Here is a 16,213-nt window from a genome sequence, read left to right as displayed (position 1 = left end):
AAGAGCATAGCACTAAGAATACACTACTGACCACCTGAACAAGATGACGACAGTGATTGTGAAATGCTCAGGGAGATGAGAGAGGCTACAAAAACAGAAAACTCAAAAATAATGGGGGATTTCAACTATCTCCAAACTGACTGGGTACATGTCTCCTCATGACAAGATACAGAGATACAATTTCTAGACACAATTAATGACTGCTTCTTGGAACAGCTAGTTCTGGAACCCACAAGGGGAGAGGCAATGCTTGATTTTGTCCCAAGTGGCAAGAGGTGATTATAATTGAACCGCTCCGAGCGACCATAATATAAATTTAATTTAATATCCTGGGGCGGGGGGAAGGGGGCACACACACCAAAGAACCCTACCTCAGTAGCATTTAATTTCAAAAAGGGGAACTACACAAAAATGAGAAAGCTAGTTAAACAGAAATAAAAGGAACAGTCACAAACAAACAAACAGTCATGCCTGTAAGCTGCATGGAAACTTAAAAAACACCACACACCACAGAGGCTCAAACTATGTGTATACCCCAAATAAAAAAAACAGTAAGAGAAGAGGGAAAAAAGTCACCATGGCTAAACAGAGTAAAAGAAGTGGTTAAAGACAAAAAGAGTCCCTTTAAAAATCTGATGTCAAATCCTACTGAAGAAAATAGAAAGCAGCATGAACTCTGGCAAGTAAAATTAAAACGTCTAGTTAGGCAGGCTGAAAAGGAATTTGAAGAGCAACTAGCAGACTAGAAGACACAAAAACTTTATTTCAAGTACACCAGAAGCAGGAAACCTGCCAAACAATCAGTGGGGCCACTGGACAATTGAAGCACTAAAACAGGACACAAGGAAGACAAGGCCATTGAGGAGAAGCTAAATGAATTCCTTGCATTGGTTTTCACTGCAGATAGGAATAAATGGTCAGTTTTCACAGTGGAGAGAGGTAAACAGCAGAATTCCCCAAGGATTTATATTGGGACCTGTGCTGTTCAACATATTCATAAATGATCTGGAAAAAGGGGTAAACAGGGAGGTGGCAAAGTTTGTAGACGATATAAAATTACTCAAGATAGTAGAAGTCCACAGCTGATTTCTAAGAGTTACAAAGGGATCTCACAAAACTGGATGACCGGGCAACAAAATGGCAGATGAAATTCACTGCAGATAAATGCACAATAACGCACACTGGAAAACATAATCCCAACTATACACACAAAACGATGGGGTCTAAATTAGCTGTTACAACTCAAGAAAGAGATCATGGACTCATTGTGGATAGTTCTCTGAAAACATTTGCTCAATATACAGCAGCAGTCAAAAAAGCTAACAATGTTAGGAACATTAGGAAACAGAGATGTTGAGACAGAAAATATCATAATACCAATATATAAACCCATAGTACGCTCACACCTTGAATACTGTATGCAGTTCTGGTTGCCCGATCTCAAAAAACGATATATTAGAATTGGAAAAAGTACAGAGAAGGGCAACAAAAATGATCAGAGGCATGGAATAGCTTGCATATGAGGAGAGATTAAAAACTCTAGGACTGTTCAGTTAGAAAAGAGACGACTAGGGAAGGATATGATAGAGGTCAATAAAATCATGAATTGTGTGGAGAAAGTAAAAAAGAAAGTGTTTTTACTTCTTCATATAACATGAGAACCAAGGGTGACACGATTAAATTAATAGGCAGCAGGTTTAAACAAACATAAGGAAGTACTTCTTCACATAATGCACAGTCAATCTGTGCAACTCATTGCTGGGGATGCTGTGAAGGCCCAAACGAAAACTGATTTAAAAAAAGAATTAGGTAAGTTCATGGAGAATAAGTCCACCAATGGCAATTAGCCAAGATGGTCAGGGATGCAACACCATGCTTTGGGTGTGCCCAAGCCTCTGACTGCCAGAAACTGGGTCTAGATGACAGGGAGTGGATCACTTGATAACTGCCCTGTTCTGGAGCATCTGGCACCAGCCACTGTCGGAGAACAGGATACTGGGCTAGACAGACCACTGGTCTGAGCCACTATGGCCATTATGATGTTCTTATTTTATATTTCTCGTTTTCATTCTAGTGATGCAACTTTAAAATTAGGGCTAAAAATGATGATACTCAAGAGATACAGAAAGGATTTTTTGGCCTTTATTGCTAATTCCAAAAAAAACCAATCTGCTTTGTTGGATCTTTTTCTGCGCTGTTAAGGAGGATGAAAGGCCCAGAGAAGGAGAGCAGTCAAAAGGAACAGAAGGAAACCTTCCCATAGTTGGGACTCTCCTTCCAGATGATATTGGGGTATCCCCTCGAACTGGGGTTACCTCTCAGGGGGAGGGAACTCCAGTCATTAGGAAAAGGCAGGTGTTAGTAATGGGAGATTTGATCATTAGAAACATAGATAGCTGGGTTTGTGATGACCCGGAGAACCGTATGGTGACTTGCCTGCCTGGTGTGAAGGTTGCGGATCTCTCGAGGCATCTAGATAGACTTATGTGTAGTGCTGGGGAGGAGCCGGTGGTCATAGTACATGTAGGTATCAATGACATAGGAAAGGGTAGGAAAGACGTCCTGGAGGCCAAATTTAGGCTGCTAGGAGAGAGACTGAAATCCAGGACCTCTATGATGGCATTCTTAGAAATGCTTCCAGTGCCATACGCAGGGCCAGGTAGGCAGGCAGAGCTTCAGAGTCTCAATGTGTGGATGAGATGATGGTGTAGAGAGGAGGGGTTTAGATTTATTACGAACTGGGGACACTTTTGCGATAGGGAGAGCCGATACAGGAAGGATGGGCTCCACCTAAACCAAAGTGGATCCAGACTGCTGGCACTTAACATTAAAAAGGTTGCAAAGCAGTTTTTAAACTAAGAGATGGGGGAAAGCCGACTGCTGCAGAGGCGCACGTGGATCGGACAGAGAATTCTTTTAGAGGAGAGTCTATTGCTAGAGATTCTCTAGGTTCTAGTCAGGAGGAGGGGATGGAAGAGGATAAAGTATGGGCCAGATCAGAGGAGAAACATTCACATAAAGAATCCGACACATCAGAAAAGTGCAGACAAATAAACAGTGACAAGTTTTTAAAGTGCTTGAACACAAATGCTAGAAGTCTAAATAGTAAGATGGGTGAACTAGAGTGTCTCGTGTTAAAGGAGGATATTGATATAATAGGCACCACAGAAACCTGGCAGAGTGAGAACAATCAGTGGGACACAATCATTCCGGGGTACAAAATATATTGGAAGGACAGAACAGGTCATGCCGGGGGGAGTGGCACTACCTGTGAAAGAAAATGTAGAATCAAATGAAATAAAAATCTTAAATGAATCCACATGTTCCATAGAATCTCTATGGATAGTAATTCCATGCTCTAATAAGAATATAACAGTAGGGATCTATTATCGACCACCTGACCAGGACAGTGATAGTGACGATGAAATGCTAAGGGAGATTAGAGAGGCTATCAAAATAAAAAACTCAATAATAGTGGGGGATTTCAATTATCCCCATATTGACTGGATACAAGTCACCTCAGGACGATATGCAGAGACAAAATTTCTCAATACTTTGAATGACTGCTTGGAGCAGCTGGTACAGGAACCCACAACGGGAGAGGCAACTCTCGATTTAGTCCTGAGTGGAGCGCAGGATCTGGTCCAAGAGGTAACTATAACAGGACCGCTTGGAAACAGTGACCATAATATAATAACATTTAACATTCCTGGGGAATGATGGGAAGAACACCTCAACAGCCCAACACTGTGGCATTTAATTTCAGAAAAATGAGGAGGTTAGTTAAACAGAAATTAAAAGGTACAGTGACTAGAGTCAAATCCCTGCAAGCTGCATGGACACTTTTCAAAGACACCATAATAGAGGCTCAACTTAAATGTATACTCCAAATTAAAAAACACAGTAAAAGAACTAAAAAAGAGCCACCGTGGCTTAACAACCACGTAAAAGAAGCAGTGAGAGATAAAAAGGCATCTTTTAACAAGTGGAAGTCAAATCCTAGTGAGGTAAATAGAAAGGAGCATAAACACTGCCAAATTAAATGTAAAAATGTAATAAGGAAAGCCAAAAAGGAGTTTGAAGAACAGCTAGCCAAAAACTCAAAAGGTAACAACAAAATGTTTTTTAAATACATCACAAGCAGGAAGCCTGCCAAACAACCAGTGGGGCCCCTGGACGATCGAGATACAAAAGGAGCACTTAAAGATGATCAAGTCATCACAGAGAAACTAAATGAATTCTTTGCTTCAGTCTTCATGGCTGAGGATGTTAGGGAGATTCCCAAACCTGAGCCGTCTTTTGTAGGTGACAAATCGGAGGAATTGTCACAGATTGAAGTGTCACTAGAGGAGGTTTTGGAATTAATTGAGCAACTTAATAGTAACAAGTCACCGGGACCAGATGGCATTCACCCAAGAGTTCTGAAAGAACTCAAATGTGAAACTGTGGAACTATTAACTATGGTTTGTAACCTGTCCCTTAAATCAGCTACTGTTCCCAGTGACTGGAAGACAGCTAATATAACGCCAATATTTAAGAAGGGCTCTAGAAGTGATCCTGGCAATTACAGACCGGTAAGTCAGTACTGGGCAAATTAGTTAAAACAATAGTAAAGAACATAAATTGTTGTGCAAAAGTCAACATGGTTTCTGTAAAGGGAGATCATGTCTTACTAATCTATTAGAGTTCTTTGAGGGGGTCAACAAACATGTGGACAAGGGGGATCCAGCGGACATAGTGTACTTAGATTTTCAAGAAAGCCTTTGACAAGGTCCCTCCCCAAAGGCTCTTATGTAAATTAAATTGTCATGGGATAAGAGGGAAGATCCTTTCATGGATTGAGAACTGGTTAAAAGACAGGGAACAAAGGGTAGGAATAAATGGTAAACTTTCAGAATGGAGAGGGGTAACTAGTGGTGTTCCCCAAGGGTCAGTCCTAGGACCAATCCTGTTCAACTTATTCATAAATGATCTGGAGAAAGGGGTAAACAGTGAGGTGGCAAAGTTTGCAGATGATACTAAATTGCTCAAGATAGTTAAGACCAAAGCAGATTGTGAAGAACTTCAAAAAGATCTCTCAAAACTAAGTGATTGGGCAACAAAATGGCAAATTAAATTTAATGTGGATAAATGTAAAGTAATGCACATTGGAAAAAATAACCGCAACTATACATACAATATGACGGGGACTAATTTAGTTACAACTGATCAGGAGAAAGATGTTGGAGTCATCGTGGATAGTTCTCTGAAGACATCCATGCAGTGTGCAGCGGCAGTCAAAAAAGCAAATGGGATGTTAGGAATTGTTAAAAAAAGGGATAGAGAATAAGACAAGAGAATATCTTATTGCCCTTATATAAATCCATGGTACGTCCACATCTTGAATACTGCGTACAGATGTGATTCCCTCATCTCAAAAAAGATATACTGGCATTAGAAAACGTTCAGAAAAGGGCAACTAAAATGATGAGGGGTGTGGAATGGGTCCCATATGAGGAGAGATTAAAGAGGCTAGGACTTTTCAACTTGGAAAAGAGGAGACTAAGGGGGGATATGATAGAGGTATATAAAATCATGAGTTGGTGGAAAAAGTGAATAAGGAAAAGTTATTTACTTGTTCCCATAATATAGAAACTAAAGGCCACCAAATGAAATCAGTGGGTAGCAGGTTTAAAACAAATAACCAGAAGTTCTTCTTCACACAGAGCACAGTCAACCTGTGGAACCCCTTGCCTGAGGAGGTTGTGAAGGCTAGGACTATAACAGGGTTTAAAAGAGAACTGGATAAATTCATGGGGATTAAAAGTTAATGGCTATTAGCCAGAATGGGTAAGGAATGGTGTCCCTAGCCTCTGTTTGTCAGAGGGTGGAGATGGATGGCAGGAGAGGGATCACTCGATCATTACCTGTTAGGTTCACTCCCTCTGGGGCACCTGGCATTGGCCACAGGATACTGGGCTGGATGGACCTTTGGTCTGACCCAGTATGACTATTCTTATGTTCCAATTTCTTACATTTAATAATGTTATTTCATAAATCTGATCTTTTTCAATTCCAAACTATTGAAATAAGTGAGTAGGAGTAACTGAAATACCCTGCATATTAGATGAATGTGTAAAAAGTGGTCTAGCAATTGTAGTAATCTATCTGCATCTGCTGAAGTACAGAGGAAAGATGGATGCACAATAAATGGAATCTATCTTTTAAAACACCACAGCAAAATGCCTGGTATCAGTTCAGTAATCTGTCTACTGTTTGCTGTGCCAAAATGATCAGACATCTACAGTGTGAAAAAATTGCTTTTCCGAATCTAGTTATCACCCAAAACATCAAGCATTTCAACAGCAATTTTAGCTCATCGAAAAATCAACTGTTTGTGTTTACAAGAGGATCACAAACATAATGATTCACTCCAAATATTATGCAGTCAAATAATTTGATGGAAAACATACCATTTCTACAGATTTTGCTCAATATTATCTAGAATGAGTAATTTAACAGGAAGAAAATACTAACAAGTCATTGCAAACAGACAGACTAAAAATAAAATAAGTATTAAATGAAAATACAAAGAGCAATTGATGTTAAAGTGGGTTCCCCACAAGGCACAAATAGACACAAATTAAACGCTCAAAAAACGATGACAAAAATGGGTACATGCAATTTCTTCCATATGGGCTGTAAAAGACTGCAAATACAGCTACACACTCTTTCCCAAATACTTTGGTGAAATACAGTTTTTCTCATGCAAAATATTGCATGCACAAATATAGGATCACTGAAAGTGCAGCATGCCCAGAGTGCATGTTCTTTAGAGCTGTATACCTGTTTGTGAATGAAAATCACTATTAAGAGTATAGAGCAGTATTTTTTAAAAATGAGCTTAAAGTAAGTTTTAGATTTCTTTCTTGAGCAACTGCATAATATTGTGATCTAAACATACCGATGTTCCATGCAAGTACAGAGGACAAGGAGATGGAAAAAAAACTTTGGTAGGTGTTTTTTTGTATCAATCTGATTTTACCTAAGACTGGAAGCCCAATTCATAGACCTTAAGGATAAGCCTGCTATCAGAAGCCTGATAGACTTAAATTATCCCTCAAACAGCAATCATGCTAGCTGACCTAGTCTCTCCTCTTAAAGTGACTGATGTTCTGCTTTACAACCTACAGAAAGAGAGTCTGAAACCCAACAGCCAAAATCAGGGGAGAAGAGACAAAAGCCTACACAGCTAGAACAGTTATCTCAGACACAAGTCTGAATGTGGGCCACTCAATACAGTAATACACTTTACTGCAGAATAGGAATGATATTGTGGCGGATGGGTAGGAAAGGAGACAGACTGCAAGGCATAGTAAGCAACCAGGAGCGAGCAGTGAATAAGCCATGACATTTTGCACAATAGACCTACCTAAACTAGGCCATGTTTTCTAAAGTACCCCACTGTTTTTCCAGCAGCGTTCAAACAGAAGAGGTGCTGGTGGCTGCCAGCATATTAAGCACCATCATGTACACCTGCACTAGGCAGTTTTAGAAAATATAACACTTAAAATGCCAGCAGCTATCTGGAATCCTATTTACATTAGCATTCTTACCGCTGGAGTGATACCCGCATTAACAATAGTGGGAAATTTTAAGGGAAAAAAGAAACTAGTGTAGATGCAGCCTTCCTGAGCAGGTGTGAAAAACGAGTCATTTTTACAGGCCATGTTGACTTCACCTCGGGGTAAGTGAGAAGCTCCAATGTGTAAAGGGGGACCAGGAGCACTACTTCGGATGATAGACATCTGAAGATTTGTTGCCATGATATGCTGCACGTTACTGGAATGTCCCTGCAGGGAAAAAAGAGGATTCCATGAGAAATGTTGCCCAGAGAAAAAGATCACATTTGCAGGTAATTGCCCATGTTAAAAGGTTAAAGGCAGCAACAAACCACATTTAACAGTTTTGTGGAAAAACACCAGTATGCAGAGACATTATAAATGAGGGGGGGTACAGACAAACATTTCTGCAGGATGAAGCTGCAGCCTCCTTCCATTTTCAATGAAAACTCTCCAACACACATCTACTCAGGCAAGTATGTGTCAGTTACCAATTTCTCTTTCTCTCCAAGTCACTGTCCCATTTCAATTGGGCAGGTGGCATTTCTGCATCTATTGATCTCTTTAGACAGTTCATATCACTCCATTCAGCAGAAATGAATAGAAAGATGGGAGACTGGGAAGAACTGCAACATATTAAATTAACTCCCCATATTTCACTTGTAACTGCCTTTCCAGGCATATTTAGGAACATCACTTAAAAGGCAATACTTGGTGTGAATCCCTAGTAGGTAGAAACACCTACCCTAAAAATTCGTGAACAATACTTGCTAACCAGTTACAAATAAAGTTTAGTAGGTATCACACTTATGTTACATTAAACACTTTATGTTAACCTAATGGTATTTCACTTGCTAGAGCTGAAAACTGGTTTTGGCAAATGAGCTTTGAAACGCAAGTTTCAGGAGCGTGCTTTTGCTAACTCCTTGACAGGTTTCAGAGTAGCAGCCATATTAATCTGTATCCGCAAAAAGGAGTACTTGTGGCACCTTAGAGACTAACAAATTTATTTGCGCATAAGCTTTCATGAGCTACAGCTCACTTCATTGGATGCATACAGTGGAAAATACAGTAGGGAGATTTTATATATACAGAGAACATGAAACAATGGGTGTTACCATACGGACTGTAACAAGAGTGGTCAGGAAAGGTGAGCTATTACCAGCAGGAGAGTGTGGGGTGGGGGAACCTTTTGTAGTGATAATCAAGGTGGGCCATTTCCAGCAGTTGACAAGAACAGTAGGAGGGGAATAAACAAAGGGAAATAGTTTTGCTTTGTGTAATGACACATCCACTCCCAGTCTTTATTCAAGCCTAAGTTAATTGTATCCAGTTTGCAAATTAATTCCAATTCAGCAGTCTCTCACTGGAGTCTGTTTTTGAAGTTTTTTTTGTTGAAGAATTGCCACTTTTAGGTCTGTAATCGAGTGACCAAAGAGATCGAAGTGTTCTCCGACTGGTTTTTGTATGTTATAATTCTTGACGTCTGATTTGTGTCCATTTATTCTTTTACGTAGAGACTGTCCAGTCTGGCCAATGTACATGGCAGAGGGGCATTGTTGGCATATATCACATTGGTAGACGCGCAGGTGAACGAGCCTCTGATAGTGTGGCTGATGTGATTAGACCCTATGATGTTGTCCCCTAAATAGATATGTGGACACAGTTGGCAACGGGCTTTGTTGCAAGGATAGGTTCCTGGGTTAGTGTTTTTGTCATGTGGTGTGTGGTTGCTGGTGAGTATTTCAGGTTGGGGGGCTGTCTGTAAGGAAGGACTGGCCTGTCTCCCAAGATCTGTGAGAGTGATGGGTCGTCCTTCAGGATAGGTTGTAGATCCTTGATGATGCGCTGGAGAGGTTTTAGTTGGGGGCTGAAGGTGACGGCTAGTGGCGTTCTGTTATTTTCTTTGTTGGGTCTGTCCTGTAGTAGATAACTTCTGCGTACTCTTCTGGCTCTGTCAATCTGTTTCTCCACTTCAGCAGGTGGGTATTGTAGTTGTAAGAATGCTTGATAGAGATCTTATAGGTGTTTGTCTCTGTCTGAGGGGTTGGAGCAAATGCGGTTGTATCACAGTGCTTGGCTGTAGACAATGGATCGTGTGGTGTGGTCAGGGTGAAAGCTGGAGGCATGTAGGTAAGTAAAGCGGTCACTAGGTTTCTGGTATAGGGTGGTGTTTATGTGACTTTTGCTTATTAGCATCGTAGGGTCCAGGAAGTGGAGCTCTTGTGTGGACTGGTCCAGGCTGAGGTTGATGGTGACATGGAAATTGTTGAAATCATGGTGGAATTCCTCAAGGGCTTCTTTTTCATGGGTCCAGATGATGAAGATGTCATCAGTGTAGTGCAACTAGAGTAGGGGCGTTAGGGGACGAGAGCTGAGGAAGCGTTGTTCTAAGTCAGCCAAAAAAGGTTGGCATACTGTGGGGCCATGCAGGTACCCATAGCAGTGCCGTTGATTTGAAGGTATACATTGTCCCCAAATGTGAAATAGTTATGGGTGAGGACAAAGTCACAGAGTTCAGCCACCAGGTTTTCCGTGACATTATCGGGGATACTGTTCCTGACGGCTTGTAGTCCATCTTTGTGTGGAATGTTGGTGTAGAGGGCTTCTACATCCATAGTGGCCAGGATGGTGTTTTCAGGAAGATCACCGATGGATTGTAGTTTCTTCAGGAAGTCATTGGTGTCTCGAAGATAGCTGGGATGCTGGTAGTGTAGGGCCTGAGGAGGGAGTCTACATAGCCAGACAATCCTGCTGTCAGGGTGCCAATGCCTGAGATGATGGGACGTCCAGGATTTCCAGGTTTATGGATCTTGGATAGCAGATTGTATACCCCTGGTCAGGGTTCTAGGGGTGTGTCTGTGCGGATTTGTTCTTGTGCTTTTTCAGGGACTTTCTTGAGCAGTTGGTGTAGTTTCTTTTGGTAACCCTCAGTGGAATCAGAGGGTAATGGCTTGTAGAAAGTGGTGTTGGAGAGCTGCCTAGCAGCCTCTTGTTCATATTCCAACCTATTCAAAATGACGACAGCACCTCCTTTGTCAGCCTTTTTGATTATGATGTCAGAGTTGTTTCTGAGGCTGTGGATGGCATTGTGTTCTGCACAGCTGAGGTTATGGGCGAAGTGATGTTGCTTTTCCACAATTTCAGCCCGTGCACGTCGGCGGAAGCACTCTATGTAGAAGTCCAGTCTGTTGTTTCGACCTTCAGGAGGAGTCCACCCAGAATCTTTCTTTTTGTAGTGTTGGTAGGAAGGTCTCTGTGGGTTAGTATGTTGTTCAGAGGTGTGTTGGAAATATTCCTTGAGTTGGAGACGTCGAAAATAGGATTCTAGGTTGCCAAAGAACTGTATCATGCTCGTGAGGATGGAGGGGCAGAAGGAGAGGCCCCGAGATAGGACAGATTCTTCTGCTGGGCTAAGAGAATAGTTGGATAGATTAAGAATATTCCTGGGTGGGTTAAGGGAAACACTGTTGTGGCCCCTTGTGGCATGTAGTAGTTTAGATAGTTGTGTCCTTTTTCTTTTGTAGAGAAAAAGAAAGAGAAAAAGTCTCTACATAAAAGAATAAATGGACACAAATCAGACGTCACGAATTATAACATTCAAAAACCAGTCGGAGAACACTTCAATCTCTTTGGTCACTCAATTACAGACCTAAAAGTGGCAATTCTTCAACAAAAAAACCTTCAAAAACAGACTCCAACGAGAGACTGCTGAATTGGAGTTAATTTGCAAACTGGATACAATTAACTTAGGCTTGAATAAAGACTGGGAGTGGATGTGTCATTACACAAAGCAAAACTATTTCCCTTTGTTTATTCCCCTCCTACTGTTCTTGTCAACTGCTGGAAATGGCCCACCTTGATTATCACTACAAAAGGTTCCCCCACCCCACACTCTCCTGCTGGTAATAGCTCACCTTTCCTGACCACTCTTGTTACAGTCTGTATGGTAACACCCATTGTTTCGTGTTCTCTGTATATATAAAATCTCCCCACTGTATTTTTCACTGTATGCATCCAATGAAGTGAGCTGTAGCTCATGAAAGCTTATGCTCAAATAAATTTGTTAGTCTCTAAAGTGCCACATCAACTCTTTGACAAGCATTCACACCAAAGCCTCGCCTACGCTCAGAGCTTTCAGAAGTTCTCCTCTACTGGTCTGGTGTGGGACAGCACTGGTGGGGCTACAAAAAGCAGAACTAGTGTAAACCAGTTGCTTACCAATACAACAACTGGACTTGCTTTGAGTAGAGTTAGACAACAAGGTGATTTAAAATAAAATCAAACAAACAGCATCCATTTATACTAGCATGTCCGTTGGTTGAGCAGCAACAGTGGGAGAGTTTAAGAAAATGCTTATTATTTCAGTCTGCTTGCAGGTCAGTATGCTACCACCTTGTATGTTCTGTCAAATGGAGTCTCAAAACTAAAACTAGTAGCTTTCTAAAAGAGTAAAATGATAGCTTCACCTTTGCAGAAGGGATTGTGCTTTGTTCTGACGAATGAGCCTAAATCAGCAGATTTCTACAGATTTATTTGGCCCCAGCTTATCAGATGGACCAAAGGAGATGCAACTGTCACCTGCCTAGGGCAGTGGTGGGCAATCTGCACGCATCAGGGTAATCTGCTGGCAGGCCGCCAGACAATTTGTTTACATTTGCATGGCTGCCCGCAGCTCCCAGTGGCCACAGTTCACCATTCCCAGTCAATGGGAGCTGTGGGAAGTGGCAAGGGCCACAGGGACGTGCTGGCCGCTGCTTCTCGCAGCTCCCATTGGCCAGAAACAGAGAACCACGGCCACAGGGTGCTGCGTGTGGCCGTGCAAATGTAAACAAACTGGCAGCCCGCCAGCGGATTACCCTGATGGGCCACAGGTTGCCCACCACTGGCCTCGGGTTTTAATGGGGTGGGGCCCTACGGCCTTTGCTTCATCTCCCTACTCAGCTGCATTTTTCTTATACATTGCTGGGGATGTCTGCTCTCAACTCCATACACTCTTGGTGGTTACTAATACTTTGGGGAGCAATGATGGAATAGTTCATCCCCCTCTCAAGGTTTCCCTGCTCTACTGATGGTTTCTGGACAGAGGAACTTCCAGCCAACATCCCATTTTAGTAAATAACAAGGGAGGGAAAAAGGAAACCTGTTGTCCACTGATTGTTGCCACAGGAATAGCTGAGGCTTGTGGGATACTGTTTTCCATGGTAACAGTAACCTGCCCAGGAACCTTGGTGGGAGCTGACATTGTAGAGGGTGGAGCAGGAGCAATGGGCCGGCTGGGCATGGTGGGCTTCACAGGAGGCTGCAAGAAACAAAAAAATAGTGACAATTCAATCCAAGGAAGTAGAGATCTCTCCTAAAAAAATCACAGCCTGGTGAGGTTTGCATCAATAGCGCTAGCAGGATGTGTGTGTTTTGAGGGGAAGGGAAGAAGCATGGGTCCCTTTCAGGTGAGAGAAACTGGAAGGAAGCAACTCTTCATAATGTCTCCTTGTGGACATTACTTAGCACAGCAGAACCCCAATCACACCTAGACACTCTGGGAGATACCACAGAACAAACAAACATCACAAATACAGCCAAAAAGCCAAACAAGAAAGACATCAGTATCCTGATTTACTTTTTAAAAAAACCTTTCATCTCCCTTTTCTCTTCCCTTCTTAACCTTTAGATTTTCTGCACGATACTTCTTCTGCCAATTAGATCTTAGATCATGTTTAGTTAAGGCTTAGATGGAAAAAGAGAAAATGGCTGTAATCAACCCTTTGCTCAAGTTACAACCATCCCTTACAAAGGTCCCCTTTTTGTGTCTTCTTAACCCCATCCTCACAAAAAGGATTCTGCCCAGCTATAGGAATTGCCTAGTTTGTGCATGATTCTTCATAACTTCGTTTTAATGCTCTATTTATATGTACAAGTGAGTATCTCACTGACATTCTTTCCTCCCTCTTCCAGGAAGGAATAGGGGGTTGTAAAATTGATTTAGATCATCCTTAATCTAAGAAATAAAGTAAGCGGAAAGGCCACAAAATGCTACCTAGGGGCTGCAAGGTTCCCAATCTGCCATCTGGAGTAGGGGCATCACACCAAAGAGGCACATATTCACAGAAAAAGAGCACAGAAAAAGAGCACAGAAAAAGAGCTGAATAAATAAATTAGGTAATTTATAGAAAAGAACATTTTAAGTCAAGAGAAGGTAAATGAAACACAACTGAAATTAGCCTAGAGCTGTTTGACTGCACTGGGAAAGTATTAACTCCGCTGGTGGCTTATTTTCACTATCAACTCAGTCATGAGCCACCTCTTTACCTTCATAAGTCCCTCTGAAAAGGAAAGTGGCACTGCTGGAGTCAGATGTGCCGGCGGAGCGGTCACTGTAACTGCAGCACCAGATTGGACCGTATGGTGCTGTGCCAACATCTGAACCTGTGGGTATGGCCGAACAACCACTGGTTCCTGTTTCTCTTCACGAGACTGTAGAGAGCCACCAGGGCCCATGTGCTCTCTGGGAGCAACTTCTGACTCTCGATTAGATTCATCACTCACTGCTGAGGAAAGAAAAAAGAAAAGAAGAGGATAAAAATGGGTAAGAAGTATGCACTCTTGCCCACAAGCCTAGAAATGGAGTGCAAAATGCATACATACAAAGGCAGTTTGTTTAAAACCTCCTGAACAAGAGACATTCACTACTCCTGGTATGAAAAACCTGCTCGAAAAACAAAAGTCTCCAGAATGTCATCAATCCTCCTGCAAAGCGTGCTCTGCATTCCTCTTAGAGCCGTAAGGATTATCCCCACACATCCTGGTCTAATCCAAGTCACAATCGTCTTTCTTAAAATAAACCTCTAATTGTAGCCTCTCTTTAAAGTGAATAATTAAATTTAAATGAATAAAATAAGCTGATCAAGACCATCACGCAAATGACTAAGGCCTCATGACATGGATTCAATTTAATTTTTTATTAAAGACTTCACTAAATGCAAGATTGTCCAACCACTTCATCTAATTAAAAATAAGAATAAAGCATCAAAGCAAAAAACTATAACAATCAAAACACAAAGCTGCCACAATGACAATGACAATTAGACTAAAATTGGAATCTCTGTTTTATTTCCATCTCATAAATTCATATGAGCACAAGAAGCTCAGCTGTAAACTGTATTTAAACACTAGTTATTATTAGGCAATCAAAACCTATGTAGAATTTGTTTTATACTTACTGTACAACTCTCAGAATCTCCTACCATAATTATGCATTTGATTACTAAAAACATACTTCCTTCCATCTTACTCTGTAAGATCAGATTGACTTACTGCTGGAGGCATCAGTAATGTGGCAATTCTCACTACTCAGGCCCTGATCCTGCAATGAGCTCCAGGTCGGGGCAGGCATCTGGTAGCACAGACCTCATTGCAGAATTGGGACCTAAGACATCAAACACCAGTCAAGAGTTATGGAGATAATGAAACAGTAACAAGTATTTCTAAAGTGGGTTTGAAAACTATTGGACATATAGTCTTATTTAGCAAATAATTAAAGGAACATTGACAAATCAATTGTTTTTTTAAAATCCACTTTCTGACAGTGTCCCTTTAATACATCAGCTAATCATACAGTTCTATTTATAGGTGATCATGGTCCATGTTTACTTCTGTGTGGTTTGCTCTGAAGCCGCTCCCTATAGTTCCCACCTACCTGTGATTTCTTTGCATTCTCCCCTCCCCAACTAGAATGTCCTACACCAACTATAATTTACTTTTTAGATAATTTCTAAACAGGAGCTTGTGGTCAAAATGTTTTTGCTAACGTTGTTTTCCTAAGGCAACTTGCACATTCCCAGCCCACACTGATCCAGTACGACATGTGGGGAGTGGAAGAAGAGCTTCTTACAATTCTTCAAATTAATATACCTAATTATATCAGAGTTTGAGTCATGTCTGTCCTTGATGTGTTTAAATATCCACAATCATTTCAATAAAATTCTGCAGAGCATGCAGAAAATTGTCTCAAAATTCCTCAGAATGAAGCTGTTTGGCAGGAAGAATGAAACTCCAATAGCTGTCTTACCTGTGGTTGTTGGGTTTATCAGCCCTGTAGATCCACTGGTGGAAATTGGGGGTGGAGCTTGTCCTAGTCCTGCAGGAAGGGCTCCAGAACGGGGAAACTGCTGAGAACTCATTCCCACCTGCACAAGATAAGGAATATTTTAAAGCAACATAATCCTAGCAATATGTTCAACTAACTATGCTAGAGCTGACCCGGATGAGATTTGATCCCTCCCATGTCATCCAGGGTCTGAGGTGACAATTTTTTACACGGGACAATTGGAGAATGACTATGAATTTTAATGGGGAAAAAAAAATCTGGTTTGAAAGCAGACACGTTCTCGCTTGGGAATGGAAGCCGGAGAGCGGTACACACCGGTGCCCGAAGTTTCCACAGTCTGATCCCCCGCAGCGCGGAGTTCAGCTGGCCTATGGATGAGAGAGACCAGATTTGGGAGGGCGAGGGGATGTTTCTCAGAGGGGCACTACCCGGGAAACGTGAGCAATGCTCTATACACAGCACAGCAAGCGTGACCCCGGGGCTGCGCGGCAGCAGCTCGGAACAT

The 16,213-nt window shown here is 41.7% G+C and overlaps 2 protein-coding genes across 17 annotated transcripts in view; one reads left to right on the top strand and one right to left on the bottom strand.

Moving 5' to 3' along the window:
• UGGT1 (UDP-glucose glycoprotein glucosyltransferase 1) overlaps nt 1-16,213 on the top strand; it is a 116,544-nt gene that overhangs the window by 2,144 nt on the left and 98,187 nt on the right. The window lies entirely within an intron of this gene.
• The window catches only part of SAP130 (Sin3A associated protein 130), a 36,075-nt gene that overhangs the window by 19,096 nt on the left and 766 nt on the right, over nt 1-16,213 (bottom strand). For 9 of the 16 annotated variants that reach the window (XM_073360129.2, XM_073360140.2, XM_073360143.2 and 6 more), the window contains exons 2-5: nt 15,670-15,787; nt 13,911-14,149; nt 12,745-12,903; nt 7,721-7,832 (exon numbers count right to left, since the gene is read on the bottom strand). In XM_073360129.2, coding sequence (XP_073216230.2) covers nt 7,721-7,832; nt 12,745-12,903; nt 13,911-14,149; nt 15,670-15,787 — 628 coding nt within the window. Of the gene's footprint in view, nt 1-7,720; nt 7,833-12,744; nt 12,904-13,910; nt 14,150-15,669; nt 15,788-16,023; nt 16,077-16,213 lie in introns of all 16 variants that reach the window. The other 7 variants (XM_073360127.2, XM_073360141.2, XM_073360138.2 and 4 more) reach the window with 2 other exon arrangements.

This window comes from Lepidochelys kempii, chromosome 9 (assembly GCF_965140285.1).
Source record: "Lepidochelys kempii isolate rLepKem1 chromosome 9, rLepKem1.hap1, whole genome shotgun sequence".
Lineage (NCBI taxonomy): Eukaryota > Metazoa > Chordata > Testudines > Cheloniidae > Lepidochelys > Lepidochelys kempii.
Note: the sequence above shows the minus strand (reverse complement) of the source record. Positions and strands in the feature narration are given on the sequence as shown.